At 37.4% G+C, this 19,388-nt stretch overlaps 1 protein-coding gene across 3 annotated transcripts; it reads left to right on the top strand.

The window, feature by feature from the left end:
* Positions 1–584: 584 nt before the first annotated feature.
* LOC131302094 (lipid phosphate phosphatase 2-like) lies at positions 585–16,991 on the top strand. 3 transcript variants are annotated; one of them, XM_058328707.1, is made up of 8 exons: positions 585–1,187; positions 3,128–3,349; positions 3,656–3,743; positions 3,850–3,959; positions 4,117–4,207; positions 5,275–5,463; positions 5,570–5,629; positions 6,078–6,562. In XM_058328707.1, the coding sequence occupies exons 1-8, from the start codon at positions 1,149–1,151 to the stop codon at positions 6,323–6,325; spliced, it is 1,047 nt and encodes a 348-aa protein (XP_058184690.1). In that variant the 5' UTR covers positions 585–1,148; the 3' UTR covers positions 6,326–6,562. The 3 variants fall into 3 exon arrangements, with proteins under 3 accessions (XP_058184690.1, XP_058184691.1, XP_058184689.1); XM_058328708.1 differs by lacking the exon at positions 6,078–6,562 and adding an exon at positions 16,595–16,991 and having other exon boundaries at positions 694–1,187; positions 3,125–3,349; XM_058328706.1 differs by having other exon boundaries at positions 694–1,187; positions 3,125–3,349.
* The last annotated feature ends 2,397 nt before the right edge of the window (positions 16,992–19,388 follow it).

Here is a 19,388-nt window from a genome sequence, read left to right as displayed (position 1 = left end):
TTTGAATTTTACTATAGGATACCAGAAACGTTTCATTAATTTTAAAATAGTTTTTTTTAATGACTTCGTGAAAAATCAACTATCATGTAGCAAAAAATGTTCAGTCCAACGTACCAATTTTCCATTTGAAACAAAGAATGACCTAAAAGTTTTGTTCAATTTTTTATAAAAAAGAAGAAGAAGAAGTTTGGTTCAATTCTATTGTAGACTTGAAATGAATGCATTGTTATATTATTATTATTATTATTAGTGATGAGTTGTACTTGCAAATTTTATGAGTTCAAAATTTGACAATCTCTAGAAACTAGTTTGCAAGTGAAAAAAATCTGTTAAGAATTCCTTAATCCCAACTTATAGATAGCCTAACACCCTTGACCGTCGGAAAAAAAAAAATTAAAAATCTCGAAACGGGCACACGCCCACCCCACCCCACCCGCACCATGTGGCTCCACCTCTCTGGTTTTGAGTTCATAACTTCTTTTGGGGCACCCGACTGCAACTGTCAACTGCCTCTTGTCCTCTTGCCTCTTGTCTTCTAGTATTTCCTATACAGGGGATGTTCTTTTCTAGGTAAATTATACGTACATGCACCCCGGTTTCCACCCCGGCCGGCGCCAATCCCATTCTTTTCAAATTCATCCTTATCAGGGGTAGGTCTATTTAACGTCACTTACCCCAGAAAATCCTAATCCGTCAATAAGGAAATAAACCCCCCCCCCCCCCCCCCCCTGTGAATTCATTCCATCTTCAACAAGGAAATAACAGGCGACCTTTTCAGCTGCAGAGTTGGTGGCCTTTCTCTCTCTTTCCGTTCAAAATGACTACTTTTTCAAGCTCTATATAAACCCCAATCATTGAACAAGACAACGACGTTCTTCTGTGCCTCCCATTGTTTCCTCCACCAGAGAAATTATCTTTACCGTTCTCTTTTCCTCTTGTGCCCATTTGGGTGTTCGAATCCTTGGATCATTTTCGGGTTTGTTCTCTGGGTTCTCGGAATCTCTCTCTCTCTTTGTGCATGGTTTCCAATAAGTTTCTCTCCGCCTATTATCCTATTTTTCTATCTCTCTCCGCTTGGTATCCAAAAACCGTCCCTCAAAACCTTTACCAAACGACCCGTTTTGTGATTTCGCCCCCTCGTTCCAATCATGGCTACGTCCATTCCGTCTTTCGGGGGTATATCTCAGGTTAGTTGGCTATTTTGATTTCTCGGCTCAGTTTTGCATCGGATTGCAATGTGTTTCTTCAATTTTACTGTAATAGATTAATCATTTTGTCAAGAGATTGTTATTTTGGGATCTTAATTAGGATATAGACTTCAGGTATGGGCTTTTTGTTGGATGAAACCAAGGGTACGCCTCTCTCACATGCTGTGGGACCTATACATACACGGGTCTCATATCATGTGAGAGGGGGTTTGCCTATCAAACAAAATTGTGAGAAGGGATTATAAATAACTGTTGCATTGAAGATTTTTTTTTGAGGTATGACGTTAGGCAATTTGGGTAAGATTGTGTTGTTTGATTTTCATGTAATGTATTACTCTTTCGTCACGGCTTTAAGAAACGGTTTTCCCAAACACTTTTTAGAGAGTGTTATTGAGAAGGAAAAAACCATACCATTTTAGAGAGTGTTATTGCCAAACACTTTTAAGTTTTCTTGTAAGATTCCACCCCAAGAGAAACACACGGATAAAAATTATTTTCTTTTACTTCACCTCACTTCGCTTTTCCAGAGAATTTATTTCCCACGTGACATTCTCGACAAAGCCTCAGAAGATCTTCTGAATGTTTTCTCAAAATGGTTCTTTTCCAAAAGAAATATAGAACACAAGCTTTGAAACGGTTTTTTTTATCTTATTTTGTATCTCATGCTGTCCAAGCGAGCATACAAGCTTTTAAAACGTTAACCAAACAAGTACTTAAGGGTATTTCGTAGTGTTGATCCTGAAAACAACAGGCACGTTACATAGAAAGGAGTAGCTGTTTTATATCTTGACATAGGATTAGGTGCAGGAGGAGGTCTAAAATTCTTTTCCTTATTTTTTTAATTGGCGCAAGTTAGTATTATTAGAATGGTTAGATTAACACCTTGAAGGTGGAGTTGAACTCCTGACCTCCTTTCTCCTATGCACCTAAGTGCATTCCCTGATGCCAAAGGGCCTCTTTTGTATGGCAAGAAGGTTTTGGCCAGGTTTTGAACCATAACATTTGTGGCTTAAGACCTCCTACTACTCGACTTATTGTGAATAGAGGTTATGATTGTAACTCGAGGAAGGGAAACAGAAAGGAAGAGGAAGTAAGACAAAGAAAAGTTTTAGGGGAAATTGGTTTTTTCTTTATTCGCTTAGCAAAGAAATGAAAAGTTAAGAAGGAAGATTACTTTCCCTTGTCTGGTTTTAAAGAAAGGAGCAGAGAAAAATAACTAATCCATACTAACTTAAACTGGCAAAGAAAAAGAGGAAAGAAAACGTAAAAGAAAGAAAGGATAACAAAATCTTTCACCACACTTTACCTTAGTATTTCATTTTTTCCTTCTCCCTAACGGCCGAACTAGGAACCAAAAACTGGAAGGAAGGAAAACTGCTATCTCCCTTTTTTTTTTGCCTTTTCATTTTATTTCCTTGAGTTTAGAACCACCTTGAAACTTCAAGGGTCTATCCTTCTATTGTAACATACGTGAAAACGAAGGTATAGCAACACCTTTGTCACAATAGAGTCCTTCTCTAGAAATTTGAGAAGCATAATTCTCCCATTGCTCCTTATATTCTATTTGTGGTGTTGGATGTGTCCTCTTCATGCTTGAAGAGCTGATGGAAATAACTCCTCCTATGATTTGGGATGAGGTTACCACTTAAGACAAATGATGAGACAACCTTACAAGATTCCTAATTAAGCTTCCGATCAATCCAATAGAAAAGGTTAAATTGTATGATGTCTGTCAACAGCCCTGTTGTCGCATGCTATTATATATTCTCCTTTTCTGTTAGACGTTGTAATGTTTTTCTTCCCTGTCAATTTTTTACTCTCCCATTCACTGTGTGAGTAAGCTAACAAGAAAGGGCAATGTAATATAGTGCTTGGGAACTTTTTTTGCGAATTTGACGTGATATTCTTTCTGCTAGCAGGGAAGAATGAGTGAGACCGAGCCCGGTGCACACACTATTAAGACTCATGGAGCCAAAGTCGCGAAGAAGCACAAGCATGACTGGCTCATATTGCTGCTTCTCGTGGTCATAGATATTGTACTAAATGTTATACATCCATTTTACCGGTTCGTTGGGAAGGACATGATGACAGACCTAAAATATCCACTGAAAGACAATACTGTGCCTGTCTGGGCTGTTCCAGTAAGTTTTTTTTTTTATGTGTGTGCATTCTATTAACTGGATTTTCCCATTACTGATTTTCTAGAGTCCCTTATTACCTGGGTTTGTACTTTTCAACTGCATTTTGTTTAGCAATCGCTGTTCAGGAAAAAAAAAAAAAAAAAGAACGAAGAAATTCTACTTTACACTTATTTATATGAAATCTATCTAAGAACATGTATTCCTATATGGGTAGGTTATGAGATGGAGACAACTTCATTTGTCAGTTGCCATTGTTTATTTGTTGAGTAAGGAAAAACTGATGAAAACTTTTTCCTTTACATACAGATTTATGCAGTTCTGTTGCCTATTGTCATTTTCCTTCTCGTCTATATCCGTAGAAGGGATGTGTATGATCTGCACAATAGCATATTAGGTAAGTTGAATTGGTGCTTAATTTCGATTTTGGAACACTATCTTGTTGTTGGTTAGAGAAGCGTTAAGTTTGATCTTTGACTTATGTATACCTCAAAAAAGTGCAGGCCTCTTGTTTGCTGTCTTGATAACTGGGGTCCTCACTGATGCAATAAAAGATGGAGTAGGTCGTCCTCGACCAGATTTCTTTTGGCGTTGCTTTCCAGATGGAGTTGATGTATGTTAGAGTTTTAGACATTGAACCCTTCCATTTCTTTTTTACCATTTTTCTCTTCAGTTTGGAACGGAGTTCAGCCGTGAAGGTTTTGGGGATCTAGTCCTGCACATCTTGCTAACTCGATTTTGTTTTTTTTTTTCTTTTCTCTCCTCTCTAGAATTATGATCAGTGGGGTAACGTAGTATGCACAGGTGAAGATAGCGTTATTAAAGAAGGACACAAGAGCTTCCCAAGTGGCCATACTGCATGTAAGCAACACTTCCCTGTTCCGTGCTTGAATTTTAGTCTTGGGGCAACGATGGAATAAAGTGATTCAGCCAAGTTGTTGGTCTTGTAAGATTATAGCATGGATTTGATCATTGATTTATGAAGTTTTACATATGAGTCTTTCAAGTGATATTCTTGTACAGTCAGTCAAATATTACTTTAAGGTGCTGAAAAGGAATATTGTTAAAACACCTTGAATTCAAGAAATAGACAAAACTTTGTAGTATTTTTATGATACAAAGTGATATTTTCTCTGAGCTCTAATCTAAACTCAACTTTTAGTCTACGAATTCATCACTTTTGATGTTCCCAACACAAACTAACAAGTAATATTAATAAAACTAACGTCTAAACGCTTAGTGTTACAACCCTTAGACTCATTTAACACACAGAACATAATTATGAGGCTTTTCATGCTTGGTACAAAGCATTTGACAATTTGAAAGGACATATCCTTGAACATCCAAAGCAGAAATTCCCGAATCCTGTTCTACATCTATATGTATAGAACTAAAGGTGTTAAAAAAGGAGATAACAAAAGAAATGGAAATTTGGAATATTTGAAAGAGTCTGGCTCCCCTCTTCTTCCTCTTTTCTGATTATCTCTATGAGATTGTTGATTCTTTTCCCATATCATAGCAAGAGAAAAAAAATCAACACATTATTGTCACACACATTCCTTTCCAAACATAAATGACACTTAATTGGAGTTATGAATCCTAATTTTTTGAACAATGCACAACCGAGGTACTCTTTTTGCTAGCATTTTCTAATGTTTATCTAATGGATAGTAAATCCACAGGCCCTTTTTCTGCTTTTACTCTTGGAAGTCAGATGTTGTTAGCATGTAATAGTTGGTTATATATGTGCTTAACATTATGGCTTATATGTTGCGTAGAACTTTCTCACTGACTCAATTCACAATGCTTTGCATGTTAAGTTATCAACATAAAATAGAAAGATAGATGTGCTAAGCATGTTAAGTTCATATATACGTAACATGTCCGTGTCGCCCATTTCATCGGACTCAATTCACAATGCTTTGCAGGGTCCTTTGCTGGTCTGGGATATTTAGCATTGTACTTGGCGGGCAAGATCAAGGCATTCAATCGCAAAGGACATGTGGCAAAACTGTGCATTGTTTTTCTTCCTCTCCTCCTTGCAGCTCTGGTTGGCGTTTCCCGGGTGGATGATTATTGGCACCATTGGCAAGATGTGTTTACTGGAGGTCTTTTAGGTTTGTCATTTGCACCTAATCATTTAATACCAGAGCAAAAAGAACCATATTTGCAACTCAGTGGTTTGTCATTAGCAGATTCATTTGTATAAATTGGATTTTGCAGGCTTCAGTGTCGCAACATTTTGCTATCTGCAGTTTTTCCCACCTCCGTATCATACACAAGGTAATATCACTTTCCTTTTGGTTTCCTATTAAGTGGTGACATAAAATTAAGACTCGACCTTCTTTCCTTTTTCTACAAAGTTATCTGCGCTGCAGTGTCCATAAAAGCTTTGAAAAACTTCGGTCATCATACCGTATTTTTTGGGTTAATTTTGTACAACATACTTAATATGGTGTTTTCGATCCACAAACTAGCGTGAGAAACTTAGACAACAGTTGTTATATAAAGTGAATATGATCATTTTGTTTAGTTCCTGAAGGCTGAAAGAAAAGGGTGGTAACATTAGGCTCTAACTCGTGTAAGTTATGAAGTTTTCATATCTTTTGCGTGTACGGTCAAATGCCGAATGAGAACTTTAAAAAGAGAGCTATCGACGCCTTTGCTAATTCTGTGGTTATTTCGCTGGAGGCCTTGATCCAAGTCTTTTATGTTTATGTTCTGATTACAGGATGGGGCCCTTATGCATATTTCCGAGCATTGGAGAAGTTGGAGAAGTTGCGATTGAACACACGACTCGGCCATCCTTCCAATGGACCTAATGTGCAGGCTGCAGGGGCTCAAGTTATGAATCAACAAATGGGGCTTGCATTCACCCCGGAACCTGAAGAGGACAAATCAAGCGATGCGTTCATCCCAGCATATGTGGGGCACATATCAAGCTCATCAGAGGTAGACATAGAACACGGGAGACGGTAATTTGTACACGTCATTGAGCTGTTTTGGACCAAGTTTGTTGAAGCATGACGAGGCTCTTGGGAAATTTCGGTCCGGAAACTCTATAGCAAAGGCTAAATTGAATGTTTACCATGTTCTCTTGTAACGTGCGTGATTGTTTGTGTGGATCGGAGTCAAATCGGTTTTACACTTTTATGTCAAGAAATATGATATGGTGCTAATATGGAACTTGAAAAAGTAGGAACAGCTATTTGATCGTGTCTTTTTCCCCCCCTCATCTTTCCCCCTGCTCTCGCACTTTCTCTCTAAAAATGGGGTGGCTACGGCATGAATTCAGAAGCTCAAAGTGAACCCGCGAAAAACAAAACAAAAAAAGACTTGTGATTTTAACCATTGACATGGTAGACCTGTGCATGTAACATCAGAACTCGTAATGTTGACAAAAGTGAAGTTATTCATTTTGGCTTTCGGCAACGATACTCGCAGAAGAACAGGATACATGTTTTCATTTGTTTGTAAAAGCGTGTTCGTGGAAAACATTAACAATAAATAGGATTGGTGCCAATTTCTTTTTCAAACATTACTGATAAAATTTTTGTCCTTGTGGCAGAGGAAAACAACAGTTCCTTTTTTCTTTCCACGTTTTTTGATGTTTGAAAATTTGGTGCCATTTTCTGGAAAGGAAAAGAAATCAGACTTGGGGGGGTCTTGGTCAATTTTCGATGGCTGTGTAGATGATGAGAATAGAATCCAACACTACGGATTGGTCTCAAGTGACTGTTCAAGTCTCTATCCTTCTAGTACCGGTCCCTACTCAGGTCTCTATCTTTCTTGTATAGCTCATAGTGTTTTGTTTGTTTTTTCTGAATCCTTGTTAGATTCGTGTCATATTTTTTTGGATTAATCATCCGCAACGACGAGAGAAGTCTAAAAAGTAAAAAATTGTGATGGAAAATAAAAAAAATCACTAAAGACAAAAAAAGTATTAAACAGCTGTCTTATTTAAATTTTTTTCAACATCAGTATTTTTTCAATTCGTCTTGTCGAGACGAACGATTAACCTCAAAAATTACAACGAAAAGCTAAACAAAAAGTTACGAAAAGTAAAAAATTCCAAAATAGGTTTCAGACTTGTAAATTTACAAGGACGCAGCCTTATTTTCTGTTTTATGAGACAGATCATTCTCTCACAATATATTATATTTAATTCAAAAAAAAATTCAAATAAATATTTATTTCTCTTAGCAGAACAGAGCCTAACCAAATTTATGAACTTATATAGTGTCACAGGGAATATGCTTTCGGGAAGTCCAAAAATACTTGCCTGGTTCATGTGATTTCTAGGAATGTGAATCCGTAGGGAAATTACTCACATGATTATATTTCGTTACAAGCTGGAGTTTCGACGGTATTATCAACAAAAAAGGGAAAGTTGACTACACCGTGAAAAAAAAAAAGAAAAAAGAGTTGACCACAAGGGTGAGGGTTAGGATGTTCTAATTACTTCTAAGTGAAGGGTTAAAAAAATGACTCGGAGTATAAAGTCAAGTCTACGAGTACAAAGCGTATACGTACGTATCTAGGTCTGTTAGTCGAGACCGAAAAATCAATCGAAACCGGAAAAACCGGACCGAATTTTTTAAACCGGTCGAATAATTTCGATCCGGTTTATGTGTTTTAAAAACCAGTCAAAACCGGACCGGTTATATATATGTATAATATATCCATATATGTATAAAAACATAGGTGAGGGGTTGAATTATGGGTTTTTGGTTGATATTTTGTAGTGTATATTGGTCTAATAAATATATTTATTATATAAAATCAATCATATATATAAACTGTTTTTATGGGCTTAATTATGTTTTTATGTGTTTTTTTAATTTTATTTATGTATTTGGCTCAAATTGATAATTTTTTATTGGGCCAAAAAAAGGGGGTTGAATTATGGATTTTTGGTTGATATTTTGTGGGTTGAATTGTGAATTTTTTGATGTGTTGGGCCCAAAATATGGCCCATGAATGAAAACCGGACCGAAACCGGACCAATTTATCTCAACCGGTTCCGGTTTCTAAAAATCTCAAACCAGATAACCGGTTTCAACTGAAAAATACGCCCAAACCGGACCGGTATCACCCCTATACATATCCTTTAAAGTAAAGCCCAAAAAATCAATTTTTTGGACTTTATCTTGGATTTTACAAAATAATTTTGGTAAAAGTAAAAAAAAATTATTTTTCTGATTCCTCTTGCCAAATCAAATCAATAGGGGGTAAAAAATTTGTCGCAGAATAAACAAATACGAAAAAATTTAAATAATGACAAAACAAAAAAAATCCAAAAATCTTTTGACGGAACTTATTAGCTACTGCCATTTTTTGTAGTGTATGCAACAGAAACCCTAATCACCAAGCTAGTAAACAATGATGTGCTAAAAGAAAATCATATTCATGACCAACAGTTTTAAAGTGAGAAAATTACAGATTGGCGACTGTTTCAGCACAATATTAATGTTAAAGGGTCCGCCAATAAACACTCTCGATTTATTCTCCATCAAGCTACTCTGAACAACAAATTTAGGGATCATTCAACCAAAATTGACATCTGCATGATGTAATGTAGAGCTCCAGATATTTGTTATTTGATATATTTTAGTGGTTTGTGGTGTTTGTAGGTCTTGGAGTCCGATGAGTGTGAAAACGTACAAATTAAAAGGTCTTATAGAGTATTGTTGCAAAGATTGGTGACGATATATTTGGTGGAGAAAATAAATTAGCAATGGACTTGGGTTTATGAATTTTGCTCTTGTTAATACATGTGGACTTGGTGGGACCAAAGTTACAATTATGATTGATGACAATTCAAGCCTTGGCTGACTGATAAAGAGTTAAAGGAATTGTTTTCCTGGGTGAACCCTCAGATGTACGAATAAAAAAGAAAAAATAGGTTTTGCCTTGGTAGCTTATATAAGAGGAATACACAGCACATAACGGTAACACGCTTTAGAGACCATTCAGCTAAGAGCAAAAATAGAAGAAAAAGCTGTGATCCCATGGCCGGTTAAATCCCTTGTCTTGGGGGAAGATGAAGTACCATTCCAAGTAACTTTGTATATATATAGGTTTAGATTTTAATATTCAAATCGATTGTAAAACCCAGAACCCTTTTTATTGCAATTGAATGAATTGATTTAATTCTTTCTATTGACTGAGTATTTGTATTCTAGATTTCAAATACCTAGTTTTGCAATGGTTTTTATTGATTGAGGTTGGAGTTCTGAGATAGATTATGCTCGTAAAACGGATTGTGCCGTTAGGTGGCCAGACCGTGCTACTGAGAGACGGTCCGTGCTATGGGATAGTCTATGCCTTGTAACAACTCGATTATTTAATTTCTTGACGATTATCGAAAGTGTTTGCAAGCCCTAGCGATAATCTCTTTTGATTCGAATAAATAAACCTAGCCTATGCATATTGTTGTTACGCCGTTAGGGTGGATTCGAACCCTAGATATTTTCCTCCATCATTTCTAAATCTTTTAATTAAATTGCTCTTTAGTTTAATTAGCTCTTCAAAACGAATCAACCAATCAATTTTTACTTTTCCGAATTAATCTAGAAGCTGATCGAATTATAGTAACTTAGCCAATGTGTCCCTACGGATCGACACTCAGTCTTGACCACTTTTCTCGGAGTAGTAGTTAACTCCAAGCTTTTATGAATTTATTTTTGACATGGAACGGCACGGTCAATAAGCAAATACACAGTGAACCAAAGAAGCCACAAATATTGTGCTAAATATGTTGACATTCCAATAAAGTACAGATCATATGCATGTATTTTGAAAAAATGAAAAAAAAAAAAAAAACAAAGTCAATTATGTATTTTGAAACTAATTTTTTGAAATGAGAATACTACTCTACAGGTCCTATAAGATGAACAGTTCAGATTAGCAATTAACACACTGTGGGATCCAAAATGATAGTGGTGGAAAGCCCACAGTTTCTACCGCCGGCGAAAGGGATTTAATCTCCCCTTACAAAGGTCTCAAGTAATAAGCCGCTGATTTTGCCACTCACTTTTTTGCACCAAAAATACACTTGCAGGGGAGTGACGTTAACAAAAAAGAAAATGACAAAATCATTTTCCCAAGTAATACTGCCATTTTATGTACTGTATGCAATAGAAATCCCAATCACCAGGCTAGTAAACGGACGCGGGGGCTCTGCTGCCCAGGGTGGGCAGCAGCCCTTACCCACACTCACACACGGCACCGTTTTATCAAAAAAAAAAAAAAAACTCTTCCGCTTGCAATCCTATGGAGCAGAAACGTGATTATGAGAGCCTTAGAGTTAAAATTTAATTATGTCTCTTTAGAATAATATGATCAGAATAATAAGATCTTCACGTCAATTCAAACGGATTGAAAATTGGAACAAGTAATTTTTTAATCATATTTTTTAATATATAAACGGTCTAAAAAATTAAGTGTGCCACTTTTTAATTCGTTTGAACAAGTACGAATATCTTATTATTCTAATCATATTATTTTAAAGAGATATAATTAACTTTTGTCTATAGGACTCTCATAATCACGTTTCTGATCTACAGGATCTTAAATAAAGAGCAGATACTTAATTATGAGAGTCCTAGAGACAAAAATTAATTATGATGCTTTAGAATAATATAATTAGAATAATAAGATATTCGTATTTGTTCAAACGAATTAAAAAGTGGCACACTTAATTTTTTAGACCGTTTATATATTAAAAAATATGATTAAAAAATTAAGTGCTCCAATTTTCAATCCGTTTGAATTGACGTGAAGATCTTATTATTCTGATCATATTATTCTAAAGAGATATAATTAAATTTTAACTCTAAGGTTCTCATAATCACGTTTCTGTTCTATAGGATTGCAAGCGGAAGAGTTTTCTTGTTTTTTTCAATTTGATAAAAGGGTGCCGTGTGTGAGTGTGTGTGAGTGTGGGTAGAGGCTGCTGCCCACCCTGGGCAACAGAGCCCCCGCGTCCCTAGTAAACAATGATGTGCTAAAAAGAAAATCATATTCATGACCAACAGTTTTAAAAGTGAGAAAATTACATATTATGGAGTATTACAGATTGGCTGCCGACTGTTTCAGCACAATATTAATGTCAAACTGTCCGCCGTTAATCACTCCCATCATTCTCCGTCAACCAAATTTGGCATTTGGATGATGTTGCTGTAGAGCTTCAGATATTTGTTGATTATTTTCAATCAAACAATGACACTACTCTTCCTCAGTCGGCCGGGCTGCCAATATTGACCCAATTAAAATTTCCATTTTGTGCTATGAGCCCAAATTTTCGACCCACTGGTGCCATGTAGCCACAGAGAGAGAGAGAGAGAGAGCTCTAAAAAAAAAGAAAAAAAGTGGACCACACATATAAGTGGGTTGGGCGAGAAATATCCTAATTCATTCTAATCTTCTCAGTTTTTGGTAAAAATTCTTATTTTTTTTATACGTATATAACAATTTTCATTAACTTTTTCCACTTGAGGAACATACTGAGATCAATCCCATTGAATTTTTCTAAATTATTCTGAAAAAACTAGTATAACACGTGGTAGTAATATTTACAATTTAGAGTTGTGCAGGGCCCATGCAAGCAGTCTCGGCACCTCTTGTGTCTGCCACTGCCTTTGCATAAGCAAGTACACGGTGAACCAAAGAAGCCACAAATATTGCTCTAAATATGATTGATATTTTGGGTTTTGCTGATATTCCATGTTCCGAATTAGACCAAGTCCCTTTTTTTGAAAATAAAATAAATAAAGTCAATTATGACATCCGTAACCAATAAAGTACAGATAATATGCATCAATTAATGCATGTATTTTCAGGGGCTATACTGCTTGCTTATCGTTGACTCAACATTCCAACATTGCCATTGACCTTTCCTATATAAACACCCTTTTGTCTCCCATTCCATAATTCGATACACCCCCCAAATTAACCCTTCTCTCTCTCTCTCTCTCTCTCTCTCTCTCTCAAAATGGACATGGTTCCGGCGACATACCTCGACAACCTCAAGAGGTACTGGAGGAGGAGGAAGTACCAAAGACTGGACGACACAAAGAAGAAGATGAAGGTCGCGAGGCTCGGAAACAACCAACGCCGCGGTTGGAAGCTACGGCTCGTTCGGAAGCTCAAGTTCAAGGTTGTTTTGCCCGTGAAACTCCTGACAAAGTTTCACAGCGCTTACATTAATATGATGGTCCGTTTGGTTGGTGACAAGGAGACGGGGCTTTTCGGAGGGAAGAGGATCCCGAAAAGCGGGCCGGTTCCGATGGTGGCTAGCGCTAGCAATGAAATTGTTGATGGTAGGATGGTTCTGGAGATTTACAAGCGGTTGGTGTCTACTCGTGAACTAGCAGTCTTGTTGGTTTGAACAGCTTTTCCAATTATGGAGTAAAATATCTGTTCTACAATTTTAAGTCTTTACGAGAAATGAAGTACTACTTTTGTGCATAATATTCAAAATTGTTTTCGTACTTTTGGACTAAATTATGGACGGGGGAGTACTCATTTCTTCTCTTTCGTCTCTGTCCTTAATGTAAATCTTCTTTCTTAGGAGTGAGAAATGTTCACCCTCGTTGTAAGGAAGTAAGCTGAGAATTGTTGTGGTGTTCCAAGGAAAAGAAGCACTTCATGATAATATGATTTTTGTGTACATATACATGTTTCTCGGTGTTTAACGGAAAATATGTTTGCCCTATATGTTGAATCAAATGAACTAAAAAATGCATGTATTCTTTTATTTTTTTTTTGGTAATCCAGAGTGTTCCTAGAGCATGTGCTGACTTTTTAAAGGTTTAAAGAGAAAATTAAAAATGAGGCCTCTTTGTTAGATTATTATAAGGGGTAAACAAGTAGCTAGGAGGTGCCTCTGAAACTCATAAAAATTTGGAGGGGACCACTGGATGCGTCCATGAGGTTACCTAGTACCCTAACAGACTTTTACCTCTCAATTGGTTACATACACCTGAGAATCAAACTCACACTTCTAGGGTGAGAGCAAACCCCCTGGCCAGTGGAGACAATCCTCATTGGGTGCCAAGGCAGGAGAGGCTTTTTGCATCCTGAAGGAAGACCACTGGACACGCCCATGAACATGTGATTTTTTGCATCCTGTCCCCAACAACTGGAGATACCATTTTTTTTTTCTATTGTTTTCTTCCCTCTCATTTCCCTTTTCTTATGGAAAATATCTATAAAAAAAATCACGATCAAAACAAAACAGTAAGAAAAAAAATGACATAAATAAGCTTCATGTAAAGTCATTGCTCAGAGTCATTTGATGTGACACTAAGCAATGATGGAGCTACTTTTGGGCTTATGGCAGCCACGGCCTCCGCGTTGTTTCGGATTACGGCCTCCGCACTGTTTGGGATTTTTTTTCTTCTTCAAATTTTCATATTAATATTAGTTATTTTGTTATTTGTTAATAATTTTATTTTGTATTGGGTGTCATTTAAATGCTTACGAATGTATTCCTTTTAGGTCCCAAAACCCAATTTCTCTATTTGTTTATGGTCTTTCATAAGTTTTTTCTTCAATTATTAATTTCATTTCTCTTTCTCTATCTCTCCACTGATTATCCAAATAACCTCCTTCAAAATTTAAATCAAACAAACTATTAAATTTCCAAATTTTAAAATTTCAAAATCAAAAAATTTTGTTGTTGATAGTCTGGCTCCCACATTTACGAAATCCTGACTCCGTCCCAAACATCAATTCAGCCATTCCTGATGGTATGGTTCAATATCACTTCTTACCGGAGTGTGCTCTCAATACCATTGATAAGTTAAATGAAATCAAGATTTCCTTTGGTAGTCTACTGATGTACTGTTCGACTCCGAAATGGCTTAAGGACTGAGCATGGGTGTGCTAAGACTTGTCTCGTCTAACGTAAGGACTGAGCGTCCCTTTCTCCTGACTTCTTAATCATGAGCAAGAGTGCTATGATCCTAAGGGTTGGATCACAGTGATGGTTTGTAATTTTGCCTAAATGAGCAAGGACTTAGCAATTTCTTAACCGTGTAGGAAAAGAAGTAACAACGTAGAAGTAACTTTATTATGTCGTAATAATAAAGTTGGGGGTACAAGATAGATAGAAACCCGAATTACTTGAAGAAGTAACTGAGTGAATGTAAGAAAAGTGAGATAATTGCTTCGCTGGGAAGACTTTGGTTTAAGTGTTGGGCTTGATTGGTATGAGAACCCTTTTTTCTTCTTGAGTTCATCTATTTATAGGCAAAGACTTCCACGATTCTGCATGCAAGAGTAATTTGCTGGCCTCTCATCGTGATACCAATTGTCCACTGTAACTTCCACCTTATGGGATCATGGGGTAATGGCGGTTAATGGAAGTAAATAAAATTTACCCGCATGCCTATTCCTGATCATGGGCAGTTAGAAAGGTAGTGGGCCATCTCCACTTCCTATTTCCGTGGGTGTCAAAGAATAATGGGCCATTTGACTTGTTAAATAGCCATGTGGCAATCATCCCACTAATTCGAGTGCTGCTATATACACCGACCGGCCGGGGAGAGAAATCGTACCGACGGTCGCGCCGGGCCGTCTCCGGCCATCGGACGGCTAATTCGAGCCGTCCAAAAATTCTATAAAAAAAAACCGAGGGACCCAATGCGGAAATCAACAGCATCTGAGGTGTGTAGGGTGCTTGATCCGAGCACCCCTTTTTCGTGTGTATATATATACACGAAAAAAGAGGTGTATGTACACGAAAAAGGGTACTCGGATCAAGCATTCTACACACCTCGGATGCTATTGATTCCCGTGCTAGGTCCCTCGGTTTTTTTTTTAAGAATTTTTGGACGGCTCGAATCGGCCGTCCGATGGCCGGAGACGGCCCTGCGCGGCCGTCGGTACGATTTCTCTCCCGGCCGGTCGGTACCTATATCTTTAGCGCACTAATTCACTCCCTCTTTCTTCGTGAGATTCCACCAGCTTGTAATTGATGTGATATTGGGCCTTTTGGATAGTAAAAAAGGCCTTTTCATCATGCCAAATCTTATTTCTTCATTTATGGGCTTCATTGGACCATGAATGCTCATAGCCCATAATTAAAAAATTCTGAACCACCGAATTGGACTAAAATTAGCTTGGGCCCGTCAATAACTCTTTATTTCACAGCCCAATTTAATTAAAAGATAATTAAATGGTCCTCCAACGCTTGTCCAGGACTGGATGCCAAAAACGGGTGTAAACACGTACGACCATAGGAAAATTCATGCAGTTAATTGGGTCAATATGGCAAAACCTCATACCACGAGTGGGATAAAGCTGAGTTAGTCAATGAGGTGCTCAGAGGGAAATACAAGAGCACCACCAACAGGTCAATTTGACGTGTTAAGTTCCTATATAGTACGTAACATGTCTGTGTGGCCCATTTCATCTGACTCTATTCACAATGCGTTCGAAGGGTCCTTTGCTGGTCTGGGATTTTTAGCATTGTACTTGGCGGGCAAGATCGAGGCATTCAATCGAAAAGGACATGTGGCAAAACTGTGCATTGTTTTTCTTCCTCTCCTTCTTGCAGCGCTGGTTGGCGGTTTCCCGGGTGGATGACTATTGGCACCATTGGCAAGATGTGTTTACTGGAGATCTTTTTGGTTTGTCATTTGCACCTAATAATTTAATACCAGAGCAACAAGAACCATATTTGCAACTCAGTGGTTTGTCATTAGCAGATTCATTTGTATAAATTGGATATTGTAGGCTTCAGTGTAGCAACATTTTGCTATCTGCAGTTTTTCCCACCCCCGTATGATACACAAGGTAATATCACTTTCCTTTTGGTTTCCTATTAAGTAGTGGCGTAACCTTAAGTCTCGACCTTCTTTCCTTTTTCTACCAAGTTATCTGCGCTGCAGTGTTCATAAAAGCTTTGAAAAACTTCGGTCATCATACCGCATTTTTTGGGTTAATTTTGTACAACATACGTACTATGGTGTTTTCGATCGACAAACTTGAGAAACTTAGACAACAGTTGTTATGTAAAGTGAATATGATCATTTTGTTTAGTTCCTAAAGGCTGAAAGAAAAGGGTGGTAACATTTGGCTCTAACTCGTGTAATTTATCAAGTTTTCATATCTTTTGCGTGTACAGTCAAATGCCGAATGAGAACTTTAAAAAGAGAGCTATCGACGCCTTTGCTAATTCTGTGGTTATTTCGCTGGAGGCCTTGATCCAAGTCTTTTATGTTTTTGTTCTGATTACAGGATGGGGCCCTTACGCATATTTCCGAGCATTGGAGAAGTTGCGATTGAACGCACAACTCGGCCATCCTTCCAATGGACCTAATGTGCAGGCTGCTGGGGCTCAAGTTATGAATCAACAAATGGGGCTTGCATTCACCCCGGAACCTGAAGAGGACAAAGCAAGCGATGCGTTCATCCCAGCATATGTGGGGCACATATCAAACTCATCAGAGGTAGACATAGAATACGGGATACGGTAATTTGTATGTCATTGAGCTGTTTTGGACCTAGTTTGTTGTAGCATGACGAGGCTCTTGGGAAATTTCGGTCCGGAAACTCTATAGCAAAGGCTAAATTGAATGTTCACCATGTTCTCTAGTTATGTGCGTGATTGTTTGTGTGGATCGGAGTCAAATCGATTTTACAATTTTATGTCCAGAAATATTATATGATGCTATTATGGAACTTGAAAAAGTAGGAACAGATATTTGATCGTGTCTTTTTCCCCCTCATCTTTTGCCCCGCTCTCGCACTCTCTCTAAAAATGGGGTGGTTATAGCATGAATTCAGATGCTCAAAATGAACCACTGAAAAAAAAAAACTTGTGATTTTAACCATTGACACGGAAGACCTGTGCATGTAACATTAGCGCTCATAACGGTGACAAAAGCGAAGTTATTCATTTTGGCTTTCGGCAACGATACTCGTAGAAGAACGAGAAACATGTTTTCATTTGTTTGTAAAAGTGTGTTCGTGGAAAACATTAACAATAAATTGGTGTTTACACCTATTTTTGGCCAAAATTAGAAAAAGAATAGAAGAATGGCTTTGGAGGTAGTTTCAGGAGTTGAGAAGCCTTATAATCGGTCACCTACAGAATTGGGCCAATTTGAATGCAAAATGGCCAATTGAGTTTGCAAAGACTTGAGACAAACTAATGCCCAAAATATCACTTTCACAAATCTAAGCCCAGGACCGGCCAAAGTCTTGGGTCCACTCACTAGGTCTGAGCGTTTTATCCAGGCCTAAGCCAATTCATAGAAACAATAAGGCCTTCTAGTAGGTCCAAATCAGTTAAAGCCTGGGTTTTTCTCTAGGCTTGGGCTCACAAGGCTTATAAAGGATGGAGGCCTATGGTTCACCTCAAGCTCAGACCCAAGTAACGGATGGGTCTGCTTCTTAAAACGTCGCATATGGAAGGCCTTAAACTGCTCATAAGCAGCTTGAAGGCCTAGAACGTTCTTGCTTAGCAGGTCTATGTAAGCTGCTTGCAAGCAATTCAAGGCCTGAGTCTCTACTATCCTTCAACATGAAGCAAGGCTTGGGACATATGGCAGCTAAAGCCTGTGGAAGCAACTCAAGTAGCTCAAGGCTTGAAACTTCTGCGTATAAATACCAGAGTTGAAGGCTTTGGTAAAGATTCACGACCAACAAGCTCACGGCTTATCCAAATTACATTTCAATTATCTTTTATCTTTGGGTCCACGACCTTCAAAGCCTATGGCTCATTGCATCTTCATTATCAATTTCCTTTACTTTCAAAGCCCAGCTTGTATTCAATGCAACTTAGCTTAAGTTTATCATGTTTCCTTATAACCAGACTTTGTTAAACCCTTAATGAAATCCTTTTAATTCTGTTTTATGCATTGTTCTACTTTTCTTTCCATTTTCTAACAACGGTTAGTAAATTTTTACTTCATCCGTCCCTTATTTAGAGTCCAGTATTTCATTTTTAAGTTGTCCCTTAATAAGTGTCTATTTTGTAAAGTTAGTGGGTAAAAATTGGTGCATTATCTATTTTGTCCCTAAAAGTTGATTTCATTTTGAAAAGTTAGTGAGTAAAAGTGTAATGATGATGGGTAAGTAGGAAAAATGGAGGAAAAAGTTGATGTGAAAGGTATAATGATGATGTCTTTTTAATAAATTGGAGTTACGAAGTAGGATACTTAAAAAGGGACGGAGGGAGTAAGTCTTTTTCGTTAAGGCAAACCACGAACCACCTCACGGTTTTACTCTTAGGCCGTGCACTTTTGTTCTATTAGAAGTCAGATTGAGGCTTTCAGACATTGATACAAATTCGAATAGCAATTTAGTTCTGGCACATCCACAATTCCAAGCCAATTTGGTTTGACACTTTTTGTGGAGAAACAATAGGATTGGTGCCAAATTCTTTTTCAAACATTACGGAAATTTTTTGTCCTTGTGGCAGAGGAAAACAACAGTTCCTTTTTCGTTTCCACGTTTTTTGATGTTTGAAAATCTGGTGCCATTTTCTGGAAAGGAAAAGAAATCAGACTTGGGGGTCTTGGTCACTTTTCGATGGCTGTGTAGATAATGAATAAAATCCACCACTATGGTCTCAACTCTCAAGTGACTCTCAGTTCTCTATCCTTCTGCCTTCTGGTATATAGAGCAATGCTGCTGGTACAGCAAAAGTGGACACAGACAGCAAGTATAGCGCGCGTTTGAGCCCATTTCGGGTCTAACAAAAATAATCGGAGCCGCTTATTTTGTTCAATATATTTTGCTTAATGTAACGACCCTAATTTTTGATAAATAAAAATTTCGTTATATATTTACATTTTATTTTATTTACTTGAATTTTTGCTTTTAAAATTTTCTTTTAACTATAATAATCTGTCATAATTAGATTTGAGACTTATAAAATTTTATTTTTTCGCACCGGACAATTTAGTCATTTTCTAAAGACAAGTATGCTTATAAAAGCACTTGTATATTTTTCTAGCGAATTAAATAAAATTTTAAAATTGTATTTCTTGACTAGAAATCCTTCATGACAAGTAGAATTGGTTTC

Source organism: Rhododendron vialii, chromosome 9a, assembly GCF_030253575.1.
Source record: "Rhododendron vialii isolate Sample 1 chromosome 9a, ASM3025357v1".
Classification (NCBI taxonomy): domain Eukaryota; kingdom Viridiplantae; phylum Streptophyta; class Magnoliopsida; order Ericales; family Ericaceae; genus Rhododendron; species Rhododendron vialii.
This window is presented reverse-complemented; position numbering and strand designations above follow the sequence as displayed.

Coding starts and splice junctions, on each gene's coding strand:
- LOC131302094 (XM_058328706.1), top strand. CDS start 1,149: ATGGCTACGTCCATTCCGTCTTTCGGGGGTATATCTCAG. Junction 1,188..3,124: donor CTTTCGGGGGTATATCTCAG/GTTAGTTGGCTA, acceptor TCTTTCTGCTAG/CAGGGAAGAATGAGTGAGAC. Junction 3,960..4,116: donor GCTTTCCAGATGGAGTTGAT/GTATGTTAGAGT, acceptor TCTCCTCTCTAG/AATTATGATCAGTGGGGTAA.